A 12675-nucleotide genomic window follows, 5' to 3' on the forward strand; every position below is an offset into this window, starting at 1 on the left:
GTTAATGCCTTTTTGATTTGCTTAACAGCTGCAGGGATATCCGAGCTAATCTCAGCTATTTCCATTACTGATGGGAATGATTTCAATGCCATATTCTCTCTAATGGTGTCTCAGATGAATGGGAAATAACCTTATAAAACAAAGACTAACAATTCCAGTGAGGGGGAAGATAGGATTAGGCCAGAGTTGGTTCATTAACCTATAATCGTAGGTGGAGGCATATTCTTGGCCACATGTTGGGTGCCCCCTCCTTCCCACAGCTTTTTTTTTTTGCCATAATTGAGATTTTATCATTTGTGCTGAGAGTTGGTACAAAGACATTTCAATTTATATACAGCTTATTATTGCCATTGTTATTATCAGTGTGCGTGTGTGTGTGTGTGTGTGTATGTGTGTGTGTGTGTGCGTGTGTGCTTGCATGTCACAGTGCATATATGGTCAGAGGTCAGAGGACAGCTTTGTGGAGTCACTTCTCCTAGGGCTCAGTCTCAGGTTGCCATACATGTTCGGCATAGCACTTTCTTCGTCAAGCCATTTGGCTGGCCCAATCTGTGTACAATTGCTAACATATGTTCTAGAAATCTGTGTATTGTGATTCATTTTGAAATAATTATTCCAGCTCCCAGTCGGGAGGAAAATTTCCCCAAAGCAGCTCTTCTAGTACAAAAGGTCTTCAGACATTGGTGAGCTGTATATAAGTCTGACCAACCTACAGCTTACTGCCACACAATATGTATTCAAATTGTCAGTCTTTCAAGTGCCTTAACAGTATTAAAAACCTAACTGGCATATAGAGAGCCATAGTTCTTTATAGAAGCCGCACAGTTCTGACATGGCAACAATCACGGAACACGGTAGAAATAGGATTTAAAGTATTCAAGCCCTATCTGATGCATAACCAGGACTCCAAGTTGCCATTTGATATGCTTGAGATTACAAGCTTAGAAACTGGCCCCCACCCCTAGAATGATAAACTCACCCCAATATAGCATTATTTCTATTGTACCAAGATATAACAATTAGTAAATTATTTCATTTATTTAAAAAAAGAAAATGTTTATGATGGGCCATTCATTTAATCCCAGTAGTAGGAAGGCAGAGGCAAGTAAGTCTCTTTAGGTTCAAGGCCAACCTGGTCTACACAAGTTTCTAGGCTAGCCAAGGTTACATATGCTCTGTCTCAAAGCGGGGGGAATGTGTATGGTTAAGGAGAAAGCTCAGTCAATAAAGCTTATAGGACCTACCCAACTTAGATTCCCAGAACTCTTCTTTAAAAAAAAACTGGGCATGATACCACATGCCTGTAAGCCTAGCACTACAGAGGAAGACACGGGGAACCCCTGGGATCTCCAACCAGTCAGAAAGCCTACTTGATGATTTCCAGACCAGTTTCAAAAAATCAGGTGGGCAGCTCCTGAGGAATGACACTGGAAGGTGACCTCTGGCCCCCAAACACGCATGCATGTGCACCCACACATATGAACAGTCACACGAACATACACACCAAGTCATGTACACTTTAAAACTAGGGTGAGGTGAGGCTCCCTTGTTCTTTAAGCAGTCTGTCTTTTCCCGGTTCTTTTTGTCAACATTATTAAGGAGGAAAAGCATTATGCAATGGCATTTTCCAAGTCTCACAGACCCCAGTTGTCTGTAGGCTTGGGGACTCAAACCCCGGTAGCAAAGCATTGAGTTTTGAGGTCCCTTAGGATGTCCTACTTTTTCAGGTTACCTCCAAGCTGTTTTCTCTGCCTACACCCAGTGACAAGGAAGCTGGAAACATTGAGTAGGTCCTAGCAGCAGAAGGAACTGGAAATCAGACTGACCAAAGGCTACACTGTATCCACTCAGGATCTACAGCTGGAAATGACGCACCTGCCAACAGTACTTTCAGTTGGCCTTGGCAAGAATCTCAGGGAATAGTTCTTAGATGGAAATTCCCCATGGGAGTTTGGTGATTCATACCTGTAATCCTAGCACTAGGGAAGCTAAGGCAGGAGGATTGTTTTGAGATCAAGGCCATCCTGAGCTGCAGTGTGAGACTGGGTCTCAGAAAAATAATTCAGGCTGGTGAGGGTGGCTCGGTGGGTAAACAGCTCTCTGAGCAAGCATGGAGACTGAGTTCAGACCCCAGTACACATTCATTTAGCTCTGGGGAGAGGGGCAGGCACAGGTGTCTCCGGGACACAGCTGAAATGGTAAATATCAGGTTCAGTGAGAGACTCTGTCCAAAAATAAAGTAGAAAAAGTGATTGAGGAAGATACTTGGAGGCGCCTGCTGGCCTGCATGAGTGCTCACACGGGTAAATATACACATGTGGGCTTCACACGTGTGCACATATGAACCCACATGCAAATAATTTTTTATCTCCAAATTCTTTTCTCTCTCTCTGTGTCTCTGTCTCTCTCTCTCTCTCTCTCTCTCTCTCTCTCTCTCTCTCTCTCTCTCTCTCTCTCTCTCTCTGTATAGAGGCAATGGTTGTCTATATACATACCACACTTAGGCAGTTCCCTCAGGGGCAGGAAGAAGGCTTTGGATCCCTTGGATCTGGAGTTACAGGCTGTTGTGAGCTACCTGGTATTGGACAAACCAAACCAAAGCTGGGTTCTCTGTAAAAGCAAGTGCTCTTAACCACGGAATCATCCTGTCAATCCTTCACCGCTAGTCCTGTATACAGGCCAGACAGCAGAATATTCCTTTCTTTCCAGTTCCTATGGAAATGCATTTCTGAACGATGCCTTGTTTCTATATTTTGTTTCCTCCTAGTGCTTTGAACTCATCAGGTCCAAAGAATATGTAATTGGCCCACTCCTCCTCTTTTCTCCCCTAAGCTCCCGGTGGTCCCACGGAGTCTGTGATGCCATTGTTCATTCTCTTGCATGGACTCTAAGTCCTGAGCTCTCCCACTCCTCTTCCTGGCTTTACGTACATGGGTTATCTATTGCGAAACCTCTTGACACCCTTCCCTCTCCTCTGTCCTCCCTGAACTCGGGCCCTGTCTACTGTCACATCAGCTCTTGCATCAGTGTCTCCAGGTGGCTGTCACCTTGGCACTGGCCATAGGAGTTTAGCACACATGCTGTGATCTGAGTTCCCACTTTTTAGCTCTGCCCACACAGCACCCTAACAAACCCAGCCATTTATGCTCCCTGAGAGAGAAGGCAGATTCTCCCCGAGGTGAGCTGCACGTAAGAACTCCTTTGTACTTTCGTGCTTTCCTATCGATGTCCCCTTCACTGGAAGAAGACGCTGTCACTTAGGATTTGTCAGAGAAAACAAAAGCCACCGTGAGTGTGCCCCACAGCCTACTTCTTTTTCACAGACTCGATTATACTAGCTTCAACTTCGTGGATTCCTCTAGCCTCTGCTGTACACACATAAATGTGCACATGTACAAAGCATACACATAAACAAAAACATACACACATGCAAAACACACATATAGATAGACAGATGCATATACCCACATATACACATACATATCTACAGACATACAAATACATATGCATACAGGCACAATATATATACATATACATGTGTATGCAGACACATGCATTACATACATGTACACACACATACACACATCCCTCAGAAGAAGAGTGGCTCTTACTTCATCATCCAGTAATACAGAAGCCATGAATGCTTAGGTTCCAGCCCTTCCCCACCTCAGAGATCTTTACCTCTCAGCTACTTCGCCCCAGCTTTTCCCTCGTCAAGACCACATGCTACCTCAGTACCTGAGGAAATACTCTCGTGTGGTGCACCCCACCTTTGCTCTCTCTCCACATTGTGCATATAACTGCTCAGCAAGATGGGTCTCTGTTTTCTCCCCTCTTGTTTGTAGCCATCCATCCCTGCTTCCAGTACACCCCGAGGTCCCTGGAGGACTCTACCTACATATTCCAGATGCTCACTCTTTGGTGCCCCTCTGGAGTGGCACTCTGTGGCTCTGGCATTGGTGACGATGCCCTTGCTGAGTTTTCAGGTCCGTGGTGCTCTGAGGCTCTGACCCCATCTGTCCCCTCTGTGCCTGGCTCTACTGTCATTCCTTCATGCCGATGTTTGCCTCGCTTGTCCTCTCTCCCTCTGCTCTTCCAGCATGTGGGTTCATGCTCACCCCTGGCTGCCAAGCCCTCCTTTTACTGACAGCTCTGATCTCTGTCACCAGGCCTGAACTCTATTCCCACATCCTTTCTGCGACTATAGATATGCACCCAAATGCAGCCTGAACCCACTGATGTCATGTTTCTGCCCCTAACACACATGTCATTTAATGGCAACTCGTTATCCCTGTAACTGACACTAATACTCAGGTACCTCCCCAACTCCTCAAGCCAGATCCCTAAGAGTCAACCAACAGCACCTCCTCTTTCCCACCTGTGCCTTTCTTTCTCTTTGCTACTTGTACGTTTTCTGCATCTCAGATTTACTCCTCACCTACCAAGTACACTCCACCGGCTGAATTCAGGCCTCCATAAGCTCCTCCCAGACCTTCAATCTCTCTAAGCTCTGCCTCTGATCTTTGCCCTCCTTTTTTCTCCCCTATGTGTTGCCATGAGCACCTTTCTAGACGTGTTCAATGCTAGTGGTGTTTCTTACGGTCTGCCTACCTCTACCTACCTGTTTGGCTTCACTTCTGCCTGCTCCCCTGATTACATGCTAATCACTATGTGAGCAGCCATTGTTGGCTATTGTAAGGCAAGTTCAAGCAGCTTGAGACTGAGCCTAATAAGTGGGTCAAGAAAAAAAATTGGAGGAAAATATAGTTATATACCCAAGAAAGTCTATGCATTTTGTTGGCCCAGGTTTGTGCTCGGAAAAATTCCTGCAGCACTGTTCCTTCAATAGTATATTCAGCTAAATAACCCCACTTAGCCACTGTGTTTGTAAGAGAATAAATAGATTAGACCCACTGTGTTTGTAAGAGAATAAATAGATTAGATTCATCTCTTCAAACCTCCAGTTTTACAACAAGCTGAAATAAATGAACAATAGAAAAAGGACAACAAGGGAGCACAGGAAACTATTATCTAGACGATGATCCTTTGGCCCTCAGGATGTCTCTTCCCCTGATTGAAACAATGGTTGCTGCTTCCTGTCCCTCACAAGAACAATGGTGGCATGGATCTTAAATGAGGTGCCCAGCTAACCAGACCTTGCCTTAATTCAGCTGGGTGCCCAGTTAAGACTTAAAGCCTCTGAAATTGTAAGCATCGGAGGCACATGGCTGTAGAAATCCACAGCATATTCTCGTTTATTATCGCCCCTGTTTTTCCCCTAAAAGTCAGTGCTCCAAATGTGACATTTGTGTTCATTAGAGAATGAAACCACTGGCCCGTTTAATTAACACTTGCTGTAAATCTTCAGTGAGTCCCAAGTGCCAAGAGGTGGCTGCGAGAGAGTCAGAGGGGCGGGGACCTGGCAGAGACCCGACTCGTGTCATCTGACCAGACAGCCCCTCCATGTGTTGCCCGCAGAAGGTTGCATGAGCTATAAAGAAGGGGTGCAACTCCCCAAGGCTGCAGGTCCTGATGCACAGCCTTCCCACTGATGAACATGGGGTCCTACCTCAGACTGGGATAAAATACTCTGAGCAGTGGCTCCTTTGAGCAACTCTGAGTGTGACATGGCTCTTACAGACATCTTGGCTGGCTTTGACCTCAGCCTCGAGAACTGTTGCTTCCAGCTCAGAAAGAAGCACTGAGATTTATTTCAGTTAAATGTGGGAGGTAACTTGTCTGAAGATATACACTTAGTGGGCTGGGGAGATGGCTGGGGGCGGGGGGTAAGGCTGCTGTATAAACTGTTGACGCAGCCACTCCAAGGTGTGCTTGGTAGAGGAGGAGGTGTGAGGGAGAAAAGAGCCAGAGGCATCCGGGAGAGTCCGAAGCAGAGAGAGAAAGTGAGTGGTATAGTGAACATGGCCAGCAGACTGGACTTGATCGTGGGGGATGGGGAAGAGTAAGCGATAAAGAGAAAAAGAAGAGGGGAGGTGGGGGTTGAAATAACAGGAATATAAGGAGAAATGAGTAGCCATGGGAAGGAAGGCCATGAGTTGAAGTATTTTTGTTTTGTTGTGTATTTTGGGTTTTTTGGTGGGTTTTTGGTTGGGGGAGGGTGGGGAGGGAGTGGGTAACGGGGAGCTGAGAAGAGTCAGGATGCCAGCCAGCATGGACTCTGAACTGTGTAACAGGTACTTGTAATACTGAGAGCCTGGAGGCCAGCATGCGCTTTGGAATGCTAATGGGTACCACTGATGGCCACTTGTCCCTTCCAGAGCCATTGATAAGGGAGTTGCCCCTTTGGTAGAGGGAACCAGCTTCACAAGCTCCTGAGGAATGCTGGCTTTTGTCTGACCACCAGAAATTGGGGAGATGGGGTTTCCTTTGGACCTGAAGACGTGAGTTCTAGCCCTGCAACCCATGTGATGGAAGGAGAGGAACAACTGCACCAAGTTTTTCTCTGATTCCACACACACGGCACACATATGCATTTACACATAGCTGTTTGTTATTCAGGTATGATAAAGCCAACAGATCAAGCATTGAAAAATAGCGTGTGACAGCCCCCAAGAGAAGGTGTAATGCCACTTGGAGCTATGTAGGCAGGGGCACCTAGGAGGGCAAGGGGGCAGAGTGGGGAGGGAAAGTATAGGCAATATCATCTATTATGGTTTCTAGGGAATGCAACTGATGAGCTGGGTAAGCAGGCTTGGGGTTGGCTAATTTGAATGATTCTGATTCTGATGGATTTTCAAACCGAGGGACTTTCCCACGTCATCTTGATTATGTCTCTGGACAGAAGAGCAGGGGACATGAGAGGAGAGATGGTGGCAGCCTGTGAGTCAACAGAGGTGGTGGAGGCTTGGCTTTGGGCCTGTCAGTCATGATTGCCATGAATCACTAGCTCCGACTTACTATGAATTGGCTGACTTTGGAGCCAGACACTTAGGCATTGTAAAGATGCGGTTAGAACAGAACAGACTTCGGGTTTGCCTCACAGACCCTTGCAATGGAGGATCCATCTTTCATTTCCCTGGGATCCCCTAGGAACCCAGAATGTTCTTTGTAAACTGGGGAAGTGGCCCCTTCCTTAGAAGACAGTTAAAAAGAAGCAACAGCGCCACCTACTGCCACCGAGGACCACAAACCAGATGCTCATAAAAGCAAGGAACCAAACAAAATTTTTTTTTTGGAAGAAAAAGAAAATAATCTCAATTTTTCATGCAAACCATCAACTGTTCCCATTTCCCCAGAAATCTCCTCGGCCTGCTGCCTTCCAAGGGTGTGAATGGAGATGTCTCAGGTCTGTTTTTATCCAAGCATGTCACTTTAGCACAGATAGAAAGTTCAGGGTGAATTAAATGTCCAAGGTTATGAACAAAAGCATGACAGGCCCAGAGCTTCCAGAATCTTCCGGGCTGTTGTCTTGGTGATAAAGGTTAACAGGAGACTGCTTTCCAATTTCTGTCAAAAGGAAAATTTTTCCCCTTCCATCCCAGAATATGCTTGTTATTTCTGCAGCCTCCTCGGACTCTCCTGCCAGATAGTAGAGATCTATAAAAACGGATGTAGATGCCAGATTTGGCAATGTTACTGCCTCATTTATTTTTCCATTGATACAGCACGGGAGGCAGAAGTAGGGTGTTGGAGTCTCATACAATATTCTTCTGGAGAAAACGGAGCTGGGGGTGGGGAACATGAAGAGCATTCCAGAAGAGCGGCTGGTGGGGGATAAGCAGGAGCTATGGAAATGGTCTCTGTAGGGTACTTTGAAGCTGAGTGATGAAGGAACAGGTGTCTTGGTGGGGGCGGGAGGGACTCTCTGTGGAATGGCTCGGACAGAGTCACAGAAGCAGGCTGATCCAAAAGGCCACGTGTACACTTTGTCGAGGGGTTTCTCAGCTAACATAAACTTCCAGGGGTGGAGTCTCATATTCACAAATCCAATCGTTACCCCACTGTCACCCTGTGTCATGTTAAAACAGGACACAGTTAAAGTCACTGTCTAGTTTGGACCCTAAGGATCAGAAAAACAACAGAACCCTCCTAAGGCTAACAGTGACCTTTTCGCTATGTAATAATTTGGAGTCTAAATGTGTAGAGTCTGGGATAGCTTACTTCTCCGAGCATCTCCGTATCTTTATCATGCTTCTTCTTCTCTTTGTCCCCCAGTTTCCCTCTTCCCTTCTTCCCACTCACTGTTATTCTCACTGCCCTTGCCAAGGAGTCTTTGTAGATGATGAGACTTTGGTGACCACCTCTCATGGGCGTCTTCTGACTTCCAAGTGTGCACCACGTCAGGTGTGCATGCACAAACACACATACACATTAGACAGAATGTTTTTTGGAGGGAAGGGAGGGTTTTGAGACAGGGTTTCTTGGTCTAACAGTTCTGACTGTCCTGGAACTCATTCTGTAGACCAGGCTCTACAAACTCACTGAGATCCACCTGTCTCTGCCTCCCAAGTGCTGGGATTAAAAGCATGTGTCACCTCCACCACCCAGCTCACATATAATTTTTAATTAAAAATTAATAAGCTCGAAGAGATGGCTCAGTGGGCCATCTGCTGCCAAGCATGGCGGCCTGAGTTCAATCCCCAAGACCTACACAGTAGGAGAAAATCGACTATGGAAGTACTCTTGAGTTCCACATGCATGCCCGTGAGTGCGCGCATGTGCGCGCGCGCACACACACACACACACACACACACACACACTCACACACAATTAAAGGATGAATATTCAGACTTTAAAATTAAATCATTTAACATAATTTCAAGATGTAAAATCTGCCACTATGTTTCAGGTTTCCATTTCTAAAGTACTACACATTCTCCCAAGACCATTGCACAACCTACGCCCTCAGGGCCCCACCATCTGAAACACCAGCTCCCAAAGCTGCAGGCAGGTGCTATGGGGACAGGGCAACTAGAGATCAACCCCCCCTCTCGTAAGCTTCGCAAGTGAGGACCAGTTTTTAATCCATTGGAATTTCGCAACTCTAACTTTGTGGCAAACTGTCATTGTCTATCGATGGAGGCAACCTGCGCATCTCGGCATGACACGTGACACCAGGGTCACTAGCACATGTCCCTGAATCTGCACCTCAGTCACCACAGCAGGTTCTTCATGCATTTGACGACATCATTCACTTTGTGTCTGGGCAAGAGGACTGTGAGCCTGGCCTGCCTAACCTGGGTCCATCACTCATGAGGAGGGATTTTTGCTGTTTTGTTTCTTGAGACAAGGTTTTCGCATAGCCTCAAACTCTTGCTATGTAGCTAAGGATGGCTGTGAACTCCCATTCCTTCTGCTTGCACCTCCCATAGCTGGGGCTACAGGTGTGTACACTAAATCCAGTTTTGGATTGCTGCTGCTGCTATTGCTGCTGTTGCTGCTGCTGCTGCTGCTGTTGCAGTGGAGGAGGCAGTGGCAGGGGGTGGTGCATGGTTTAAAATTTAATCCCAGTATCTAAATATAAAAAGACTTCTTACATGGAGATCCATTGAGTCCTACTCTGCTCCCCTTCTTTCTCCTCCTTCTGTTCCTTCCCCTCCTCTCAGTCCCACCCCACCTTTATAACTGAAGAAAGAGAATCTCAGTACAGTTATGTGACATGTCCTAAGTCACACAGAGGTGAGATTAGATCCCTGGTCCTTGGCTTCCTTCCCAGAGTCCCTATCAGAGTGTGTCCAGTTCACCCTCTGCATCCTCCTGTCTGCTTATTTCCTAAGATCCGCACAGCCCGTGCCTTCCTAGTCTAGTCTGGGTTTTACTCCAACACCCCGCAGTTCAGTCATTTGTCATCCGAAATTGCTCTACCCTCAATGCACTGGTCCTTAGACTGAATAGGCACATCATCTGATTAAAGAATTTAATAAACTCTGAACTGATGTGTAAAGGCTTGTTTAATGTAAACTTAAATACTGTCAGCAGGCTTCATCTTGAAAGAAATCCTTTCGCTCCCTCTGATAAGAATTCAGTTCTCATTTGGCTGAATATGCATGAATGTCACAGCCTTAAGAGCCCTTACCCCAGCCATGGGATGTGCTGAAATGAGGTCACACTTCATGACCCTCAGGAAGCATTATAGGAAGTGCTTGGAAGAAGCCATGTGACCACCCCCTGCTGTTCCATTGAACAGAACAACGTCTCTGTTAAAAAGTCTAGCTCAACAGTGATGAGGATTAAAAAGTAACATGAAGAAATTGCAGAATAAAAAATTGGAAACTGAAGCCGGGCGGTGGTGGCGCACGCCTTTAATCCCAGCACTCGGGAGGCAGAGGCAGGAGGATCTCTGTGAGTTCGAGACCAGCCTGGTCTACAAGAGCTAGTTCCAGGACAGGCTCCAAAGCCACAGAGAAACCCTGTCTCGAAAAACCAAAAAAAAAAAAAAAAATTGGAAACTGAGTAAGGGAAAAGAAAGTAGATGGTCAGAGGAGTCTGAGAATCCGTCTTCGGTACCCATGTCCGCGGTACCCAGGTCTGCGGTATCCAGGTCTGCGGTACCCACGTCTGCGGTATCCAGGTCTGCGGTACCCACGTCTGCGGTACCCAAGTCTGCCATACCCAGGTCTGCAGTACCCACGTCTACGTTACCCAAGTCTGCCGTACCCACGTCTGCAGTACCCATGCTCCAGGTGCCTGTGGAGATTTGGTTCCAGAAAGCTTGGAGAGAAGAGTGGGATGGAAGGGCCTGAAGTCCCTTCTGCATAGGTTTTCCTTTTATAGCTGGAACGATCTGGTCTGGCCCCGCTCGTAGGCTGTCTATTGACCCATCCTCATTTCATATGACTATGGATGATTCTTTTTTGCCACGATAAGTTTGGGTTTATTTCCATGAAAACTTTCTGTAGGTATTCCACGTGCCATTATTAGAAAAACCAAAACCATGAAAACCCCAAATGTATAGTACTTGTTTGTTAGTACTTGTTAGGTTCACACGCACACACACACACACACACATGCACACCACACACACTTTTTTCTCTTGGGTGTGTATTTTAAAGATTTTTGCTTTGAGTTTTAAATCAATACTGAAAGCTGGTGACACGGTTCAGTCAACGAAGTGCTTCCACCCAAACACGAGAATCTGAGTTTGATCCCCAGAACCCACGTGAAGCGAGGCACAGGTGCACATGCTTGTAAGCCCATCACTGGGATTGGAGGGGCAGAAGGAGATTCTTGGGGCTCACTCTCTGGCCACCGTAGCCTATTTGGTGAGCTTCAGGCCAGTGAGAGACCATGTTTGTTTGTTTTTAAATGTGGACAGTTCCTAAGAAACTACACTCTTTTGTCCTCTGACCTCCGTATACATGTAGACACATGTGTACATGTACACTGCGAATATATGTAGTAATACATACACTACAGTCAATGCCAAAAAAGGCATTGTAATTTATGAATTCAATATGCCCTGTATCTTATTATTATCATAATAACTTAATAGTTAGAACTGCTTTGTCCTTAGGGGTAGGAATGTTGTTCCACTGCAAAAGCTCCCATATATGTTATAAGACTATGTTTTCAGATTGATTTATGTGTATGCATGTGCACCTCCATGAATTTGTGTGCACCGCATATATCCAGGTGCCCACAGAGACCAGAGGGCACTGGGCTTTCTGGAAATGGAGTAAGGCAGTTGTGAGCCATCTGAAATGGGTGCATTTCAGGTGCATCTAGCAAGGACATCTAGCAAGAAGAGTAAGCACTCTTCGCTGGTGGGCTCTCTCTCCAATCCCAATTCTATATCTGTAATATAAGGACGATGACTGCACTATATAGAAAAACAGGAATCTTAGAATCTTAGAGTTGTGTATGTCGATATCCCATTTGGCTTTTGATTTGCGTTTTGCAAGTGCTTAGTGATAGCTGGAATGTATTCCCATATCCTTATTGGCCTTGAATGTATGTTCAGAAAAATACCTGTACACATGGGTATAAAAATGGCGCACCCTCAAAGAAGGTAGCAGCAGAAAGGCTGACAGCCCCTTTGTCTCTTCTTCATTCAGCATGGGAACTGCAATCCTCTGAAACTACACAGCTCATGCAGTGGTGTTTCTCCTCTCCCCTATGTCTCACACATGGTGTTTCTCTTGCAGATTCTATATAGAAAGCATCTCCTACCTGAAGGACAACGCCACCATTGAGCTCTTCTTCCTGAACGCCAAGTCCTGCATCTACAAGGTAGGAATGTACTCTTCCTGTCCAGTGTCCTAATGGAATCAAAAATATCAAAATGTTGCCCATACAGCAGTTCTATTGGTTGGGGAAAGTCATTTGTAAATTCATTGCTATAAATAACGGAGAAATTGCATGTAAGGAAAGCCACCAGCTAAACAGCATGACTTCCTCCATCCTTTCACTGTTTTGGCTTTACAGAAGTGTTCCTCCTGGTAGAGAGGTCAAAGCAGCAGAAAAGCAAGCAGCTAGTCACATCATAGCCTCAGTCCAGAGCAGAGAGGAAGGAATGTGCACTTGCTTGCATGTGCTTGGCTCCGTATCTGCAGTCTAATACAGTTCAGTCTTCCCCACCTAGGGAATGACACCACCAAGCAGCGGACTGAGCCTTCCTATGTCAGTCAACTTAACCAAGCTGACATAGACAGTGTCCCTCACTGAGACCCTTCCCAGGTGACTCTGGGTGTGTCGAGTTGTCAGTGCTAACCATCA

General features: G+C 46.1%; 1 protein-coding gene across 3 annotated transcripts in view; it reads left to right on the forward strand.

The window, feature by feature from the left end:
- Frmd4a (FERM domain containing 4A) overlaps positions 1-12675 on the forward strand; it is a 310427-nt gene that overhangs the window by 181240 nt on the left and 116512 nt on the right. For all 3 annotated transcript variants that reach the window (XM_038333067.1, XM_038333064.1, XM_038333065.1), the window contains exon 5: positions 12105-12189. In XM_038333067.1, coding sequence (XP_038188995.1) covers positions 12105-12189 — 85 coding nt within the window. The remainder of the gene's footprint in view (positions 1-12104; positions 12190-12675) is intronic.

This window comes from Arvicola amphibius, chromosome 6 (genome assembly GCF_903992535.2).
Source record: "Arvicola amphibius chromosome 6, mArvAmp1.2, whole genome shotgun sequence".
Taxonomy (NCBI): Eukaryota; Metazoa; Chordata; class Mammalia; order Rodentia; family Cricetidae; genus Arvicola; species Arvicola amphibius.